This window comes from Sorex araneus, chromosome 5, assembly GCF_027595985.1.
Source record: "Sorex araneus isolate mSorAra2 chromosome 5, mSorAra2.pri, whole genome shotgun sequence".
Classification (NCBI taxonomy): Eukaryota; Metazoa; Chordata; class Mammalia; order Eulipotyphla; family Soricidae; genus Sorex; species Sorex araneus.
Genome location: NC_073306.1, coordinates 139603014 through 139621099, shown reverse-complemented (window position 1 = coordinate 139621099; position 18086 = coordinate 139603014). Strand labels below are relative to the sequence as shown.

General features: G+C 65.3%; 1 protein-coding gene across 4 annotated transcripts; it reads right to left on the bottom strand.

Annotated features, from left to right (window-relative positions):
- Positions 1–972: 972 nt before the first annotated feature.
- OSBPL2 (oxysterol binding protein like 2) lies at positions 973–18086 on the bottom strand. Of its 4 annotated transcripts, none has more exons than XM_055137391.1 (14): positions 17938–18086; positions 8672–8799; positions 8030–8126; positions 7432–7507; positions 6901–7035; positions 5847–5944; positions 4440–4622; positions 3883–3990; positions 3607–3696; positions 2943–3063; positions 2557–2664; positions 2249–2372; positions 1991–2081; positions 973–1576 (listed from the first exon to the last, which is right to left on the bottom strand). In XM_055137391.1, exons 2-14 carry the CDS (start codon positions 8706–8708, stop codon positions 1474–1476), a joined length of 1371 nt encoding a protein of 456 aa, XP_054993366.1. In that variant the 5' UTR covers positions 8709–8799; positions 17938–18086; the 3' UTR covers positions 973–1473. The 4 variants fall into 4 exon arrangements, with proteins under 4 accessions (XP_054993366.1, XP_054993365.1, XP_054993368.1 ...); XM_055137390.1 differs by lacking the exon at positions 17938–18086 and adding an exon at positions 11756–11893; XM_055137393.1 differs by lacking the exon at positions 17938–18086 and adding an exon at positions 9687–10850.

The window sequence follows — 18086 nt, the reverse complement described above, 5'->3', positions numbered from 1 at the left end:
GTGTCTGCATGGCTGCAGCCTCAGAGCCAAAAGGAGCAGAGCCCTCCCCAGCACAGTGGGTCTCGAGGGAGCGTCCCATACAGACTGAGTTAAAGGGTACACACGCCCAGGAACCCACTGACCAGCCCACAGCCTCAGGTGGTCCAGATATGAGCTACTGGGTAGCTTCAGAAGCATCCTAAGACCCACACACACACAGACACCAGCTTGTTTTTGTGACTACATCTGGCTCTGCTCAAGGGCTCCTTCTGGCCCCGTGCCCAGGGTTCACTTGGCTCTGAGCTCAGGGCTAAAACTCCCAGCTCTGTGCTCAGGGCTGACTCCAGGCTCTGTGCTCAGGGCTGACTCCAGGCTCTGTGCTCAGGGCTAAAACTCCAGGCTCTGTGCTCAGGGCTGACTCCAGGCTCTGTGCTCAGGGCTAAAACTCCAGGCTCTGTGCTCAGGGCTGACTCCAGGCTCTGTGCTCAGGGCTGACTCCAGGCTCTGTGCTCGGGGCCACCTCCTGAAGCCCTTCCTGCTGTCCCATCTGCTAGCCCCTGCGGGTTATGTAAATGCGGTTTGGGGCTTACCCTTCCCCGTCTCCCACTGCCCCCCAGGGCCTACCTTCCCCGCCAGCCCTTGAACAGGGGCTGGCACATGCCCCTGGCCGGCACGTGCAGTCAGACTCCAGCAGCTTCCCCAGCGCTTTGGTCACAGGTGTGGCCAGGGGCATGGGGCAGTGTCCCTACACCTCCACGAGACCCGGGGCACAGCACTCAGGGCCAGCTCGGGGCTGCCTGCCAGCAGGGAGGGAGAACCGGGGGCACCTGGGAGTTTCCTTGTGTTCTGGTCACACCCAGCAATGCTAAGGGTCACTCCTGGGTCTGTGCTTGGGAAGGACTCCTGGCGGTGCTGGGGGCGTGGGATGCCGGGAAATGACCCCGGGGGCTGCGTGCCAGGCGGGTGCCCTCCCCGATGTATCAGTGCTCCAGCACCAAATAACTTCCTTTTTACTTTTTTTTTTTTTGGTTTTTGGGCCACACGCGGCAGTGCTCGGGGCTTACTCCTGGCCTCCACTCAGAGATCCCTCCTGACGGGGCCTAAGGGACCATACGGGGTTCCAGGAGTCAGACCCAGGTGGGCCGCGTGCCAGGCAAGCGCCCTCCCGCTGTGCAGGTGCCCTGGCCCTGCTGGACATCTGTCCACAGGCCTCAGTGCGGCGGCAGCCGGGCTGGTGGATGCGTGTCCTGCTCTCCAGCTGCCGTGCCAGCCGGGAGATCTCCGGCCCTTCCCTTCAGACACGCAGCAGCCGTCCACAGGGACATAGGGCCCCCGTCTCCGAGGCGAGGACACTCTGGTCCCGCTGGTCCCGACGAAGCTTTATAGAGAAACGCCTGGCTCGATGGCCTTCTGGGTCCAGCCTCGGGTGGGCCAGTGCCGTGACCACAGTTCCCCTGGGAGTGCCCAGCGGCCAGTGACGGGCCGGCCAGCCGCTCAGTAGATGTCAGGGCAGCCCGAGAAGTCCCGCTCGAAGTAGCGGCCTGTGTACAGCCAGTCGGGAGAGCCAGTGTGTGGGTTCTTGCCCCGGCGGAACCACCTACGGGCAGAGGCACATCAGGGCCCCGGCAGACGCTGCCCATGGCGCCCAGGTCGCTCCCCTCAGCTGCATCCTTGCGACTGTGGCAGCTCTCCTCATCCCTCGGGGTCACTCCGAGGCAGGCCTGGCCCAAAGGGGCCCCGAGAGTCACAGCCCCCAGCCCTGTGTCTGTGTGTATCTGTGCATGTCCCTGTGTATGTGTGTGCACATGTCTGCATCTGTGTATGTCCCTGTGTCTGTGTGTGCATGTCTGCATGTGTGTGTGTATATGTCTGTATCTGTGTATGTCCCTGTGCTTGCGTGTGCATGTCTGTGTGTGTCTGTGCGTGTCTGTATCTGTGCATGTGCTGGTGTGTGACTGTGTATCTGTGTGTGTGTCTGTGTGTGTGTGTGTGTGTCTGGGGCCCCCCTCACCTCGTCTGCCACTCGGTCTCCTCCCTGGCGCGCCCCCTCCGTGCCTCCCGCTGCTTCTCCTCCAGCCGCTCCTTCTCCTGACTGGCCACATCTAGACATGAGCACACACAGGGCGTCGCAGACAAAGGCGAGAGGACGGGGTGCTGGGCCCTCTGCCCCCTGTTCGCCCATGTCCTTCAGGGTGGCCCCCAGCCTGGCCACTGCGCCCCAGGCCCACTGCCACACTCGGGGTCCCCCTGGTGGTTCGCCCGGGCGTACCCATGTCGCCGTTCTCCATGCAGCGGATGTCGGGCCGCAGGCGGCAGTCCGTGGGTGCCAGGCGCTCCTCCATGCCCGCCTCTAGCTCGTTGAGGCTTAGGGCAAAGCTGCTGAAGTTGTACATCTGCAGGGGCGGGCGGTCAGCGGGGGCAGGGTCAGCGCGGGGGTCAGCACGGGGGCTCCCTGCAGCCCTCCCCTCCCGCCCGGGGCTGTCAGGACAGCGGGAGGCGCCCTCTTGGGGCAGCTCAGACAGCCCCGGGCGCCCCATGCTCTGTGCCCGACCCCCCGCCCCCTGAGCCCTCACAGACCTGGGCCGAGTTGGGGGGCCGGCCGCTGGCCCTCCAGAGCAGCTTGCTGCCGGGGATGACCTGCGCGGCCTCCTGCGCCTCAGGCACCATGTCCGCCACGTCCCCGTCCTGGAACGGAGGCCCAGCCTGTCAGGGCCGGCGGGGAGGGGACGCCGAGCGCATGTGTGGACCCAGCCTCTCCACGAGTGACCACTGAGCATGGCCACGTGTGGCCCCGAAACCACAAATGCCGAGAGGTCAGAGGGCCTGAAGCCGGCCGCTGGGCAGGCCTGGCTGCCTCCCACAGGGAGACAAGGGGACCCCGCACCCCACACCGCCGCACCAGGCTGGGCCTCCTTGGGGCGTCCCTGGGAGACAAGGGGACCCAGCACCCCCACACCCCTCACCAGGCTGGGCCTCCTCGGGGCGCCCCTGCGCTCCTGCTTCCGGAAGCTCTCGTAGGCGGCGGGCTCGATGCCCCAGAGACACTCGGTCCACTTGCCGTAGATAATGAACAGCTTCTTCCTGCTGTGGGTCCGGGGGCAGGTCAGCAGCTGCCACAGAAACGCACCCCGAGCCCGCCCCCTCCCGCCTGCCCCGACACTCGGGCCCCGCCCCGTGGCTGTGCCTTGCCGGGGCCTGGGGCGCCCAGCGGCATACACCTCTGGGACCCAACATTCCCGCAGAAAAGAGAGCACGAAGCTCACCCCCACCCAGGGGTCTCAGCCTCCAGTAGCCTCGAGGCCTGAGCCTGCTGCCTCCGGCCAGGACCCACGGGCCATTCCGGAAGCCCTAGGAACGAGGCCTCCTGGGGCCGCTCTGGACGCTGCCGCGTGCCCGTGGCCAGGACGCCAAGCAGCGACACAGGCTCCCAGGAGCAGGGCAGAGGGTCCCCGCCAAGATGGATGCCAACGGCAGGAGCTGCTGCCACCGGGGTCCCAGGGTCATCTCCCTGCTCGCTGCCCCTTTCGGGTGGGTACTGACCCACTGGACAGGTCCTGGCACCCGCTGCCACCGGAGCAAGGCCCAGACAGAACCGAACCCCGAGTCCTCGGGCCGGCCCAGACCTACTTCTTGTCCTGGATGTGGCCCTCCACGCGGTGCAGCTCCCTGCCAAACAGCCCGCAGGGCCGGAAGTGAAGCACGCACTTGTCCCCGGTCCTGTGGGGACAACCCGGGGGGCGCCTGAGAAGGGGCGTAGGGAGGGCGCAGGGAGGGGGACATGCCATCCAGCCAGTCTGAGCCCTGGCCGCATCCGGAGGTCTCTGGGAGGTGAGCCCTCGGCTGCAGGGACGGCCCCCCAGCAGGGCAGGGGACAGAGCCAACAGAGGGGGCCGCCCCAGGCACCTGTGGTTGACGATCTCCACTGTGCCGTACTGCTCGATCCACAGCTTCCCGAGGATGACGTTGTGCACGCAGCACGTGGGGTTGGTCCACGTGTAGGCCTCCTGGTGCCTGCGGGCACCCGGCCAGGGTCAGGGGCAGCTGGACCCCGAGGAGGGCACAGCCCACACCTCCCCTCCCGCCGCCACGGGCCGTGGGGACGCCAGCACACGCGAGGGCAGGGGCGGCACTGGCGAGGGAGCAGGGGAGAGCACGGGCGAGGGAGCAGGGGGGAGCATGGGCAAGGAGGCAGAGGGGGAGCACGGGTGAGGGACCAGAGGCGAGCACTCGAGGGGACAGGGAAGCACGTGTGAGGCCGCCTGTTTGCCACTGGCTACAGCGTCCAGGAGGCTGGACTGGGGCCAGTTGAATTCGAGGGTGCTGGTCACCCAGAGCTGGGCCTCACGGGTCACCCTGCACCAGCCTCACACCCTGGGCCAGCTGGAGGCTGGATCCTGACCGTAACGGCCCTCCTGGGCCAGGGCTGGGGCCGAGGGGAGGAGGCAGGTGGGGCCACTCACGCCAGCAGCTCCAGCGTGATGGTGCCGCGCGGCTCGGCCTCCACGCTCTTGCCCCAGAAGCGCAGCTTCGGGTAGATGGAGCCGTGGAACAGGAAGTCCTGCCGGAGGCCCTCGGAGTGGAAGGCGCTGACGGGCGGGTGGTGGCTGACCTGCTCCGAGATGGACCTGAAGCCCAGGTCTTCCCTGGGGTGAGCACAGGGCCCGCCTGAGTGCCAGGGCGAGGCGGCCTGCCGGCGCCATGCCAGCCTGTGCCCGCCCACCAGGACCCCCAAGTCTGGGATGACATGTCTTCCGCCCCAAGATATTTCTGGCAGGAAATGGGATTTTTAGCGCACTTGCTTTTTCAATAAAAATGTCAGTTTTTAATTGTTCCGGAACCGTGAACACACCTACAGCTGCAGTCATTAAGAATTATAAAGCTAAACCACATAATTACTAACTTAACTGGGACCAGGACGCCACGCGCAGCCGAGGAAGGCGGGCGGCAGAGCGGGATCTGAAAGGTCGCCTGCCAGGTATGTAATCTGGAAAATGAGTGCTCGTCTGCGGGCGCCAGCCCCGTCAGCTCCCGCGAGCGGCAGCCGGGCCTGGGTGGGCTTCCTGGAGACGTGGGAGCGGGGGGGGGGTCGGGGGCACCCCCTTTCCGTCCTACCCACCTTCACCCTCCCGACTGCTTTCGAGACACACCTGCAGCGCCAATCAGGGCTGGTGCCCGGCTCCCCAGAAGCATCTAGAAACGGCCGTCAGCCCGGAGTGGCCCGGGGCAATGCCCTCAGAGCTCTTCTGCCTCGGTCCAATCCCCCTGCTTGGACAGGGCCTTCAGCCCGTCCATGAAGCTAGTAGCCGGGACTAGCCTAACTCCGGCTGCACCCCCCACCCCCTCACCCCTGCCCCACACACCCCTGCCACCCCCCATCACACCATTCCCCTGCCGTCTCCGCAGTGAGGCGGTCACACCTCAGCCTGGGCCGGGCTGCGTGTCACCGCTGCTTGCCAGCACTGAGGCCACACCCGGCCCCCAGGTCTGGAGCTGGGCCCACCCTCGGCTACCAGCACCCGCAGCAACGCTGAGGGCCAGGGGGTCACAGCCTCCAGCGCAAGGGTGGACTCGGACACCAGGAGGCCCACGGGCGATGGCCTCGGCCTGTTTGCGGTCGTGGGGTGTCGGGGCCCTGCGCTGGAGGCAGAATGGGCCCGTCTCCCCCGCCCACCGCGCAAGCCCGCAACAATCCCATGAGCCTGGGATGGGGTGCGGCTGAGGGGGGCAAGGAGGACCCTGGGCCTTCCCACAGCCCCCGTCCAGCCCCGGACCCACCCCGACCCCAGCCAGGCGCGGGCCCTCCCCTCCCCCAGGCCTCCCCACAGCCAAGGGCGAGGCCACAGAAACAGGGCGGCGGGGGGCCTCACCTGACCAGCTCGTACGTCTCTCCCAGCAGAGGGTTGAAGGGTTTGCCGGTTCTCTCCCACTGGGAAGCAACGGCTGACACCGCGAAGGCAGCCACAGACTGGAAGCAGGAAGCAGGGCCTTGAGGGCAGGGTGCGGAGGGAGGGGCGAGGCACAGGGAGGGAGGGGCAGAGCAGGGGAAGGGGAGGGGAGGGAGGGGGGAGGAAAGGATGGGTGTGGGAGGAGCTCGTTCTGATCTCTCCATTCCTGCTGCTTGGCAGCAGGTGCTCAGGCCTGCTCCCAGCACAGTGCTCAAGGCCCCGGAGGGCTGGGGGAGAACCTGGGGCTCCCGCACGCCAAGTTCCACTCAGCCTTCTGAGCCACAGCCCTGTACCGGCCACTCTTGGGGATAGCAGAGGGAAGAGGAACTTCCGGGACCACGTTCCCTCAGCCTGGGCGCACGCCCGATGCACACATCCCCACACACACACCCAGCGCCCGCATTCACACACATAGTGCACGTGTGCTCACACACTCAGCACACATTCACATGCAGTGCACGTGCCCATACACACCTCATATATGTACACACAGTGCACGTGTTCACTGCCCCTATCACACACAGTGCACATGTGCTCACATTTCACGTATTCACACGTGCTCACTCAGCACACATTCACACGCAATGCACATGTACTTACACTCATCGCCATTCACACACACAGTGCACACGTGCTCACATTCAGCACACATATTCATATGCAGTGTACACATGCTCACACCACCCGTATTCACATGCACAGTACCCGTGTACTCACACACAACTCATGCATTCACATGCACTGCACATATGTTCACAAAAAAGGCACACGTCTTGTATGCATGATGTTCAGTCATGCACACACCGACCATGTACGCACATGCACACCCCGTGCACAGATGAGCACACATGAAGCCCATGCTTGCTCACGTGGCACTCTCACACATCCCCTGTGTGCATTCCCATGCATACTGCACACACACAGGCACACACATGCAGAGCACATGTCCACGGTGGGGCTGAGAAGCCCGCCCCACCTGCATCCTCTCCAGGGGCTGGGGCTGGCAGGACGCCCGGCGTATGAGGTACACATGCTCCATGTACTCCGTGATCCGCTGCAGGAAACTCAGGGGCTCGTTGAAGGCGATGGGCATGGTGATCTTGGACAGCTCCTGTGGGGCCCGGAAGGCGACTGTCCCGCCTGTCCCTGCCTGCTGTCACCAGCCCCCCGCGGCTGTCCAGGCTGGCTTCTGTCACCAGTGCCCACCCTCTGCGCCACTCACTGCGCCACTCACGGAGCTGCAGACACCTCATCTTGCCACCAGCGCCAATGCGGAAGGTTGAGCGCAGCCCGTACGGCTCTGAGCCTCACACAGCCCCCCGCCCTGCTCCATATGTGTAGCCATGACACCAACATGCACATGTGTTCTGCCATGGCAAATATGCACACATGTTCTGTGCCCCGCGTCCTGCCCTCTCCAGCGGGGGCCCCAGTGGGAGCGTGGGGACCCCCTCAGACCTCGGCTGTAGGCACCGCAGGGGCTGGCCGCAGCCTGGGCCGCACTCACCAGGCCGATGCACTTCCTCAGGATGCTCCAGACAGTGAAGTCGCTCCTGCTGGACATGGGCGCGGGCAGCGACGTCCTGCACGGACACGGGCAGGCCTTTGCTGGCTGGCCCGGAGCTCAGAGCAAGGGGGCGGGACTGGGCTCTGTGGCCAGCTCAGGGACGGAGACACAGGGTCCCCACAAGCTGGGCAAGGCACGTCCAGGGGAGGGGGAGGGGCACGGGCCGGCCAACTCAGGCAGCTGCAGCCCCGAGGCCCCCGCAGGCCGTGTCCCCTGAGGGTCTCCCCCAGCTCCGGCCACTCCTCACTCGGGCACACACAGGGGGAGGGCAGGGCCCACACCAGCGGAGGCAGCATGGGCAGGGCAGCAGGGAGGGTGCAGGCAGCAGCCGGGCCAGCCCTCTGCAAACGGGGACGAGGGCCCAGGGCAGGGCCGCAGGGGCAGGAGCCCGGAGGCGCTGCAGTTGCAGGCGGTCTCCCGTGCAGTACCCCACTGCCCTGCCGGCACCCCCCCATGAAACTGGGGGGCCGGGAGCGCAGGGGGCCAGAAGCAGCGGGCGGGGCGGGGCGGGAAGGAGCCAGCGCCAGGGGCCCCATACCTGTGCTTCCGGACCCCATTCTCCTGGGGGGGGCTCTCCCCGGCATCCTGGGGGCTTGTCTCGGAAAACTCCCCAGAAGAGCTGGCGGAGTCAAAGCCTGGGAGACGGGCACAGGGGTCTCAGCATGGGCAGCAGCCCCACGGCCACCGTCGCCCCAAGAGTGCAGCAGGCAAGCACTGGCCGGGCCCCCGGGGTGCAGTTTCCGGCCCAGCCGGGACCACTCAGAGCTGAGGCTCCAGGGGGCACCTGGGAGACCCCCAGGGCTGGTCCTGAGCAGTCCATGTGCGCTGGCAGCCCCAGTGAGTGTGTAAGTATATGTGAATGTGAGTGTGTGTCACTGTGCGTGAATGTGAGTGTGCGTGCTAATATGAGTGAGTGTGTGAATGTAAGTGTGTGTGTGTGTGAATGTGAGTGCAAATGTGAGTGTTGTGATTGTGTGTGTGCATGTGTGTGTATGTGTATGGGTGTGAATGTGAGTGTAAGTGAGTGTGTGTGAATGTTGAATGTGTGAGTGTGTATGTCTGAGTGTGAATGTGTAAGTGTGCAGTGTATGTGAATATGTGTGAATGTGTGTGTGAATGTTGAATGTAGTGTGTGAGTGTATGTGTTTGAGTGTGTGTCCCCCCGCCCCTGTGCACTGACCCGTGACGGCGTCAAAGAACTGCTCCTCCCCGTCCATGCTCGGCCGCAGGCCCTCCACCTCACTCCTCAGGCATGGCGAGTCACGTACACGGGCAGTGAATGGCCACGGGCCTCAGGAGTGGCGCGCCCTGGGGAAAGACATCGGGGCTCTCAGAGGCCTACAGACGCCACTGTCCGGCCTTGGTGGCGGTCAGGCACGGCCCCAGTGGCCTCTCCAGCCGCAGAGGTGATTCCCAAGCGCCCACTGGCATGGAGGACGCCGGAAGGGCACGCCTTGGAAGCACTGCCATGTCCACCCAGGAACAGGGAGACACGGACGGGACCGAGGAGGCCACCCCGGGGGGCTCTGGCCGGCCTTCGTGAGGTGCATGGCCAGCTGAGGGGGCACATCCACACCTCAGGCCTTGGCGCCGGGCTGCTGCGGCCAGTGTGCAAGGGCGTGTCTGGCCAGGCCTCAGCCTGGAGCCCAGGGGCCAGGGGATCTCAGGACGGGGACTCACGGGGGACACGCGCCTGCGGTGTGGACACCCGGCTCGCACAGGAGGCAGAGGGCCAGGCACTGTGTCCAGTCCACGCCCACCCGGAGGAGGTTCCAGGGCCCGAGTGGCCGGCGTCCCTGCTGGAGGGGCCTCGGGCCGCTGTGCAGAGTCCAGGGGAGATGGTCGGGCAGGAGCCGGGCTCCCGGCTGGTCTTTGGAGTCACCCTGGGCAGCTCCAGTCTGGCCCGAGGCTGAGGGTCGGGGCCCTGAGGGGCCCTGGGAGGGAGGACGGGGCTGTGGGGGCTGGGGCTGCGAGGGCGGTTTCGAGGGCCCCTCCTCTTCCTCCTGTCCTGAGGCTGCTGATGGGGGGAGGGGGCAGAGCGGGCCGTAGTGGGGGTCCCTCCCAACTCAGGGCCAGCAGCATCGAGACCCTCGGGCCTGTCCCCACCCAGCGAGGGTTCCCGTGCTCCACGAGGGCCCTCCAGACCCGGTCATCTGGGAACAAGCGCCCACCTCCCCCCGACAGCTCTCGCTCACCACCCAGCAAGAGAAGGGCACTGGGACGGGACAGGACCTCTGGGTCAGGCTGGGCAGGATGACCGGCTCCGAATCGATGGTTCAGACAGTTCAGTGCTTAAAAGCTCAGTCCTGGGGCGGGCGGCAGCACGGCGGGAGGGCATCTGCCTAGCCCACGGCCGGTGGTCCCGGGCCCGCCAGGAATGAGCCCAGAGCACCGCTGGGTGTGGTCCAGAAACAAAAACCAAAACAATTCTTGGGCTAGGACGTGTCTGAGGGAGCAGTGCTCACGCCACGGAGACAGAGGCCGTCCTCGGCAAGGGGACGGGCAGGACAAGTGTCCAGGGCCCAGCCCCGCGGGCCGAGTCTCCGTGCTCTCCAACGGCCACGGCCGGGCCAGGCACCTTCACAGCCCAGAGGATGACAAGAATCTAGGCCAGGGTGAAGCCGGGAAACCCGCGTTGCACCAACACGGCACAGTCCAGCCTCCGACGGCCAGCGGGCCCAGGAGGAGCCACTGGAACCAGCAAACACGCGGGCGCGAGCGGACAGGGTGACAGGAGTGCTCATGGCACATGGACCTCAAGCCCAGGACGCAGACAGGACAGAAACGGCAGCTCGGCCGCCTCCACCTGGGGACAGCACTGCGGCCTGAGTCCAGGTGGCCAGTCCCAGAGGCCACTCCAGGGCAAAACTCTGAGGGCTGAGTGAGGGGCCTCTGCCCTGCCCCTCTCTCCGGGCTCCGGGGAACAGGGCTGCCCCAGACTGCCCGGGGGGCGGGCACCGGCCTTGCGCCCCGCCCACAAAGCCCCCAGCTGCGCTGGGCTGGGGCCCCTGCAAAGAAAGGGCAGTGGTGACCCTGCCGCCGGAACGTGATGGGTGACCCAGGCTCTCGGGGGCTGGGGCAGGAGCACCCGGGAGGGAGTCGGTGTGGGCAACGTGGGGGCGGCAGGCCTGGAAGCAGACAGAGCCTCCCTGGGGAGCGAGCACAGGTGCCCCACGCCCACATTCACGAACCCACAGGCGGGGAGCCCTCAGGGCGCAGGCTCCCCCCACCCCGCAGTGCTGGGGGCTACCCCAACTCAGTGCTTGGCTGTCTGGGTTTTTTTTTTTTCTTTTTGGGTCATACCTGGCGATGCACAGGGGTTACTCCTGGCTCTGCTCTCCGGAATTACCCCTGGCGGTTCTCAGGGGACCCTATGGGATGCTAGGATTCGAACCCAGGTTGGCCACGTGCAAGGCAAACGCCCTACCCGCTGTGCTATCGCTCCAGCCCTGTCTGGGGTTTTATTGGGGGGCTTGGGGGCCACAGCTGGTGGTGGCCAGGGCTGACTCCAGGCTCTGCACTCGGGAGTCACCCCTGGCCCGCTCAGAGGACCCGAGGGAAGCCGGGGATGGTACTCTGGTGGGCCGGGTCGGGCACGTGCCCTCCCAGCTTCAGCCCCTGGACTCAGTGCTCGGGACAGGACCAGGAACCCAGCACGGCGTCCTGGCCCTGAACTTCTGGATTTTATCTGGGGAAAGGGGAGCTCAGGAGCTGAGGCCTGGACACACCACGCACTGGCCACGGCCGCCCTGCCCAGCCCGGCCCCCTGGGCGGGACAGGCTACGCCTCCCCTGCAGGTGCCCGGGAACGGCCCGGCCCGGGCGCTGGGGGGCGCTGTGGAGCGGCACTCCCGGGCGGGCGGGAACACCCGGGCCGGCCGCTGGGCGGGGCAGCCCGAGGCTCTCCAGCGCCACCTGGGACCCTCCAGGCCCGGGGCCGGGCGCCCCCGACACGGGTCACGCCCGGGGCGGCCCTCCCAGCCCACCTACGGCCCCCGCCCCGCCAAGACAAAGGCCCGCGGCGCGGAGCCCGGGACACGCCCAGGCCCGGGCCCGGGTCAGCTCGCGGCCGATGGCCGGACTCCGGGGGCAGCGGCCGCCCCGGACACGCCCCGCTGGCCCCCGCCGCCGCCCCGCGGCCCGGCTCCGGCCTCCGCCTCGCGGGCTCGCGAGGCCCCCGGGCCCGGGCGGGCGGGCTGGCCGCGGCGGGGCTGTCCGGCTCGGCCCGTGCCCCCGAGCCCGCCCGGCCCGGCCGCGTCACTCACCCGCACCGCTGCCCGCGCCTGGCCCAGCCCGCCGCGCCGGCCCCGCCACAGGCCCGGACCGACACCGAGGCGGAAGTGCGGCCGACGGCCCCGCGGACGGGCAGCCGGAGCCCGCCAATCGCTGCGCCCGGCGCCGGGGCGGCCGTCGCGCCTCGCCCAATCAGCGTCCGGCCCTTCGTCCGCGGTGGTAGGCGGGACCATGCAAATCACATCGCCGGCACGGACTCTCCCTCCACCCCTCGGGAATCCCGCCCACCCGGAAGAAAGACTACGCTGAGCGCCAATCACAGTGGGAGTGGGCGGGATTATGCAGATACTGCCCCCAAAGGGGCGGGCGGGTGGGCGGAAGGGGCGTGGCCAGGGCGCCGAGTTTACAAACACGAGTCAGGTGGTCCGGGGCGCGGTCGTCCGCCGGGCGGGGCCCGCGCTGCCCTCGGGGCTGGCCCGCGGCGCCGCCCTTGGCTCCAGCCCTCGGGGCGCCCACCCACAGCCCCGCTTGCCCCCCTGTGGCCCTGGGAACTGACCTGTGAGCCAGAAGGGCCCACACCTGGCCGGGGGCCAGGGTCACTCCCGGGCGCTCAGTGCCGGGAACTGAACCCAGCGCCTGCGTGCAAAGCATGAGGTGCTTGGGCTGGGTTTCTCGCGCCGCCAGCCAGGTCGGTGGGGTGGGGGGCGAAGAGACACAGTACAGGCTGGGGGGGAGGCGCGGTGGGGGGTGCAGACTGGCGAGTAAGACCTCCTTTTTTGTCGGGGGTCACAGAGATCAAGCCAGAGGGGATTCAGCGACTGTCCCCTCCGGCACAGAAAGGTGTAAGTCTCTGGGGCTCCTCGAGGTGACCCTGGGCACAAAGCCGGCCCTGGGGAAAGGACGCCAGAAGCCTCAGGAGAAGCGCCTGGTCCTGCTGAGGTCAGCGGCCAGGGGAGCTGGACAGCTCTCAAGGAGGGGCTGCCTCTGTGCAGGCAGGGCCCCAGACACCTGTGCTCCTCCCTGACGGCGCCCCAGAAACGGGGCTCTTGGGCGGGGAGACACACCCAGAGTTGTTCAGGGGTGACTCCTATCTCCGTGCTCTGGGATCACTTCTGGCAGCGAGCGGGGGACCCCACTCAGCACGGCACCCCTGGCCCCATCTGGTCGGCATGGGAGCCCGGGGGCCAGGGAAACTGGGAGAAGCCGGTAACAGCAGCATGTGGGAGCAGGGCTCCACGCCCTTGGGCACCCTGACTTCATGGGTCTCCCGTCTCTGCAGAAGCCGTGTGAACTTCCCTCCTTCCTTGGGGTCTGCTGGAGTGCAGACAAAGCCTGAGTCCTGCGGGCTCTGGAGGGCTCTTGGGGGACCCCCAGCAGGAGGAAGCGACTCTCACTCTCTTCTTCCTCTCCCCAGCTCTTCTCTCTCTCCTATCTGTCTCTCGCTAACTCTCCCTCTGTCTTGCTCCCTCCATCTCCCTCCATCTCCCTCCCTCTCTCTCCCTCCCTCCCTCTCTCCCTCCCTCCCTCCCTCTCCCTCCCTCTCTCTCTCCCTCCCTCCCTCTCTCTCTCTCTCCCCTCTCCTCTCTGTCCCTCCTCCCTCCTCTCCCTCCTTCCTCTCCCTCCCTCCCTCCCTCTCAGCCCTCTCTCTCCCCCCAGCTCCCTAAGCCTCTCACTAGCCACCGAGGGTCCAAGGCTCCCCACTCAGTTCTGCGAGTCCCCAGCCTTCCTCTCTGCCTGCCACCAGTCTGGGACAGCACCCCAGCGGAGTGACTGGTCCCCGCTCCCAAGCACTCCGACGGCCTCACTGCCGTCCCTCGCAAGGGCTTGTCCAGCAGCTCGCCCCTAAAGCACCCTCAGGGGCCTTGAGGTCTAGGCCGCCCTCTGGCCCTGAGCAGAGCCTGCCAATGACTGGGCCCTGGGGTCAGACACCCCAGCCTGGGTTGGGACCGGAAGGAGCCTTAGCCACTGCATAGGGGAACCGGGAGGGAGGCGGCACACAGTGGAAACAAAGGCGTTGCCATGGCTACCGGAGAAGCTGGTTCCAGCAGGCTGGAGGGAAGGGTGCACCCCGCAGCCCCCTCCCCAGCAGGACCAGGACCCTGTGTTGCCATGGAGATGCTGGGCTGGGCCTGAGCTGAGTGGTCACCCTGGCGGACCCCTCCTGCACCCCCCACTCTGAGGAGGGTCCACAGAAGCCCGCCTGGGGCTGGCCGTGGGGTCCCCCAGGAATAGATGGGGAGGCTGGGGGCTGGGGGTCCCTGGAGGCTCTCAGGACCTCACCACGGGCCGTGAGGGAGGCCGGGCATGTCCCCGCCCCAGCCCAGAGCTCCGCAGGGCAGAGGGCACCCACACTCCCCGGGCATGCCCACAGTCCTCGGCTTGTCCCTCCCGGCCGCCTCACGGTGGGTGGGCCCAGGCCCCCCAAGTGTGCTCGACCCTGTGGGAGACGCCGGCGGCAGCGCCCGCCGTGCCAGCCGTGTGGGTAGGCGCCGGCTCTGGCTAGGAAATGCACAGCGCGGCTCCCGCCCGCCACTGCGGGGAGCAGAACACACTGTGCCCTGCACATGGCCGGCCGGCCGGCCTGCGGCCAGGGTCCTCACAGCCCCGCACCCCTCGGCCCCTGTCCTGGCAGGGCGCCCCCGCGCCCCTGAGGAACGCCGGACCCGCACGTGGCCCCGGCTCCTCGTGCTCCCTGAAGCGCCCTGCAACGTGACAGCCGCTCCCCGCCGTCGGAGCGGAGTATTTTTAGTCGAGCCCCACGTGAAGAGAGAGAGTTATCAATAGCAGCGGCAAAAGGGCTTTTCTTTTTTTTCCACGGCTTTGGGACCTGAGCAATCTGCTCGGGAGAATTCTGCCAAGAGGGAAGACAAGGATCCCCGGGACCAGCTCTTGGGCCGCTGGGCAGAAGCTGGGGACTGGACATGAGGGCGGTGGGCGCCCAGGGCCGGGGCGCTGGGGCGCGAGTGCACCCTTGGGGGTCCCGGGGGTGTGGCCTCGAGGCTGGTGAAGGGCAGGAGCTGGGGGGGTCGGGGGGGAGTGAGTGGCTTTGCTGCGTGGGACGCAGGCCCAGCTGCCAGGCCCCAGTTCCGGGGACGGGGCTCCCGTCACCACATGCAGCTGACCGGGAGGGAGGCAGGGCAGGGCACTGCCCGAGGGGTCAGATCCCTTGGAGGTGCTGTCCCTGAAGCTACACCCAGCACTTCCGCTGGCTTGCCGGAGCCTCATGAGCCGCTGGCACAGCTGAGCATGTTGCTGGTGGGCCAGGCACCCCCTGCCCCCACCAGCCACTGCTGTCATGACAGTGGGGTCCCACACAGGCCTCCTGTGCTGCTCACCAGGGTTGGGCTCCCGAGAGTCACAAGTGTGTGTGTATGTGTGTTGTGAGTGTGTGTGTGTGAATGTGTGTGAGTGTATGTGTGTGAATGTGTGTATGTATATGTGTGAGTGAGTGTGTGTATGTTTATGTGTGTATGTATGTGAGTGCAAGTGTGTGTGAATGTGTGAGTGTGCGTATGAGCGTGTATAAGTGTTTATGTGTGTGTATATGTATAGTGCAAGTGTGACTGTGGGTCAATGTGTATGAGTGTGAGCTGTGTGTATGAATGTGTGAGTATATGTGTGAGTATTAACATGTAAGTGTGTGCAAATGTGAATGTGTGAGTGTGTATGTGTGTTAGCATATGAATGTGTGTGAGCCTGTGAGTGTGTGATTGTGTGTGAATGTGTAAATAAGTGTGTGTGCGAGTGTGTGTCTTAGTGTGCGAGTGTGGGGCTAGAGCAATAGCACAGTGGTTAGGGCATTTGCCTTGCATGCAGCTGACCCAGGTTTGATTCCCAGCATCCCATATGGTCTCCTGAGCACCACCAGGAGCGATTCCTGAGTGCAGAGCCAGAAGTAACCCCTATGCATCGCCGGGTGTGATCCAAAAAGCAAAGAAAAAGAAAAAGAAAATGTGCAAGTGTGTATGAGTGTGTGAATGTGTGAATGAGTGTGAGTGTGTGAATGTGTGAATATGTGTGTTAGAGTGTGAATATGTGTGAGTGAATGTGAATGTGTGTGAGTGTGGTGTGTGAATGCGTGTGAGTTGTGTGTAATATGTGCGTGAATGTGAGTGTGTGAGCGTGTGAATGTGTATGTGTGAATGAATGTAAATGTGTAAGTGTGAGAGTGTGAGTGTGGATGAGTGAGTGTGTCAATGTGTGAATGTGTGAGTGTGTGAGTGTGTATGTGTATGTGTATGTGTGAATGAACGTGCATGTGTGAATGTGTGAAGGAGTGTGTGAGTGTATGTGTGAATGAACGTGAGTGTGTGAATGAGTGAGTGTGGGTATGAGTGTGAGTGGGTGTGTGTGAATGTGAGTGTGTGAGTGTGTGAGGTGTGTGTGTGGTGTTTGTGAGTGTGAGTGTGGGTGAGTATGAGTGTGAGTGTGTGAATGTGAGTGTGAGTGTGAATGTGTGTGAGTGTGTGAGTGAGTGTGGGTGAGTATGAGTGTGAGTGTGTGAATGTGAGTGTGAGTGTGAATGTGTGTGAGTGTGTGAGTGAGTGTGGGTGAGTATGAGTGTGAGTGTGTGAATGTGAGTGTGAATGAGTGTGTGATTGTGTGGGTGTGTATGAGTGTGAGTGTGTGAATGTGAGTGTGTGAATGTGAGTGTGTGAGTGTGAATGAGTAAGTGTGAGTGTGTGAGTGTGTGAATGTGAGTGTGTGAATGTGAATGAGTGTGTGAATGTGAGTGTGTGAATGTGAGTGTGTGTGAATGAGTGTGTGATTGTGTGGGTGTGTATGAGTGTGAGTGTGTGAATGTGAGTGTGTGAATGTGTGAATGTGAGTGTGTGAGTGTGTGTGAGTGTGTGTGTGTGTGAGGGTGAGTGTGTGAATGTGAGTGTGTGAGTGTGTGCGTGCACAGTGAGTGGGTGGAGCATCTGCGCAGACCTGAGGAGGAGGCTGGAGGAGGGTGGCCTTCTTTCTGCCGGCTCTGGTCCCAGTCTCTGTCCTGCCAGGGCGCAAGGACTCGCACCCCAGAATCCCCAACCCCCAGCTCTGTCAGCCACAGACCAGACACACACGATTCTTTCTGACTCACCAGACACACAGTCACACAGACACACACAGACATCAGCATGCACACACACTGACTCACCACACGTGAACACGAGTGGACACACACACGAGCCCCTCCCCTCCGGACTTTAACCAGACCTTAACCCTTTAGCCAGACCGTCACCAACCCTGACAAGGGCTTACTCACTGTTTCCCTGACAGGCGGTGGCGGGTCCCGGGGGAAGCCGGGAAGTAAACAGAGGCGTCCCCTGGGGCACCCCAGTGGCGTCTGAGGGGAAGAGGGCGTGTGCCGTGCTGGGGGCCGCGCTCTCGGCCCGGGCAAGTGCCCACGCGAGCCCTCACACGGGCTGGGGCAGGCTCCAGGCTGGCAGCTCTGAGATCAAGGCCGGGAAGCCCTGGGGTGACCCCAGGCTCTGGCAGCTGCGGGAAGGTGCCGGGGCGGAGCCTGGCAGGGAGAATAGGGCAGGGGCGTCGGCGGGAAGGCGGTGGGTGTGGGGGCACAGGCTCCCTGAAGGGCGGGGGCTCCGGAGTGGGCAGGAGGGCGCGGTGGGCTCTGCGGGGGCAGGGGGACCGTCCGCTCCATCAGTGGCAGAGGTCGGGGGGCAGAGGGCAGAGGGCCCTTGCTTGGGAGGGGACCACCTCCAGCCAGGAGGAGACAAAGGTCCTCCCTGGAGCTGGGCAGGGGTGCGGCTATGGGAGACACCAGCACCTCACCTCCCAGCCCCAGCCTGCAGTCACGGGGGCCGGGCCGAGGGCGTAGGGCTGTGACAGTCACACCCCACCCTGCCGCACTCCTGCGAGGGGAACACCTGCCACAGCCACATGGGCTTCCCGAGCTGCTAGTGCCGCCAGACTCGCCCCGGGGACCTCGGGCACTGCCATGGACTGCCAGAGCCTCACGGAGGGACAGAGCCACTGCCTGGACCCCCTCACTGCCTCCCACTCCCCCAGTGTCTAGGCGCTGTGGGCCCCCTGCTGCCCGGCTGACCCGTGGGACCAGCCTCCACGAGAGGCCACACCGGCTCAGGACCAGGTCTGGGCTCCTGGTGGTGGGTGGGAGGCAGGGGCCTTGGGGACACTCTGCTGGGGACCAGGCGAGAGGGAAAGGCAGGTGGGGACGCCGTGGGGTGTGAGCCCCCGGATGCCACCGTACCTGAGGACGCAGCAGGGGCGAGGTCTCCTGGCTTGGCGTCCTGCCCATCACAGGCAGCGGCAGTCGCAGGAGCCTCCTGGTGCTGTTCTGCCGCCAGCCCCTCCCGGGAGGGGGATCAGAACCAGCTTTGATCCCCCGGGAGCCTCTGA

Excerpts from the sequence above, each read along its gene's own strand:
- OSBPL2 (XM_055137391.1), bottom strand. The coding sequence starts at position 8,708 with ATGGACGGGGAGGAGCAGTTCTTTGACGCCGTCACGG. Across the intron at positions 7,036-7,431 it reads TGAGGAAGTGCATCGGCCTG|GAGCTGTCCAAGATCACCAT; the intron begins GTGAGTGCGGCC and ends CGGGCCCCACAG. Across the intron at positions 3,697-3,882 it reads GTGGAGATCGTCAACCACAG|GACCGGGGACAAGTGCGTGC; the intron begins GTGCCTGGGGCG and ends TTGTCCCCACAG.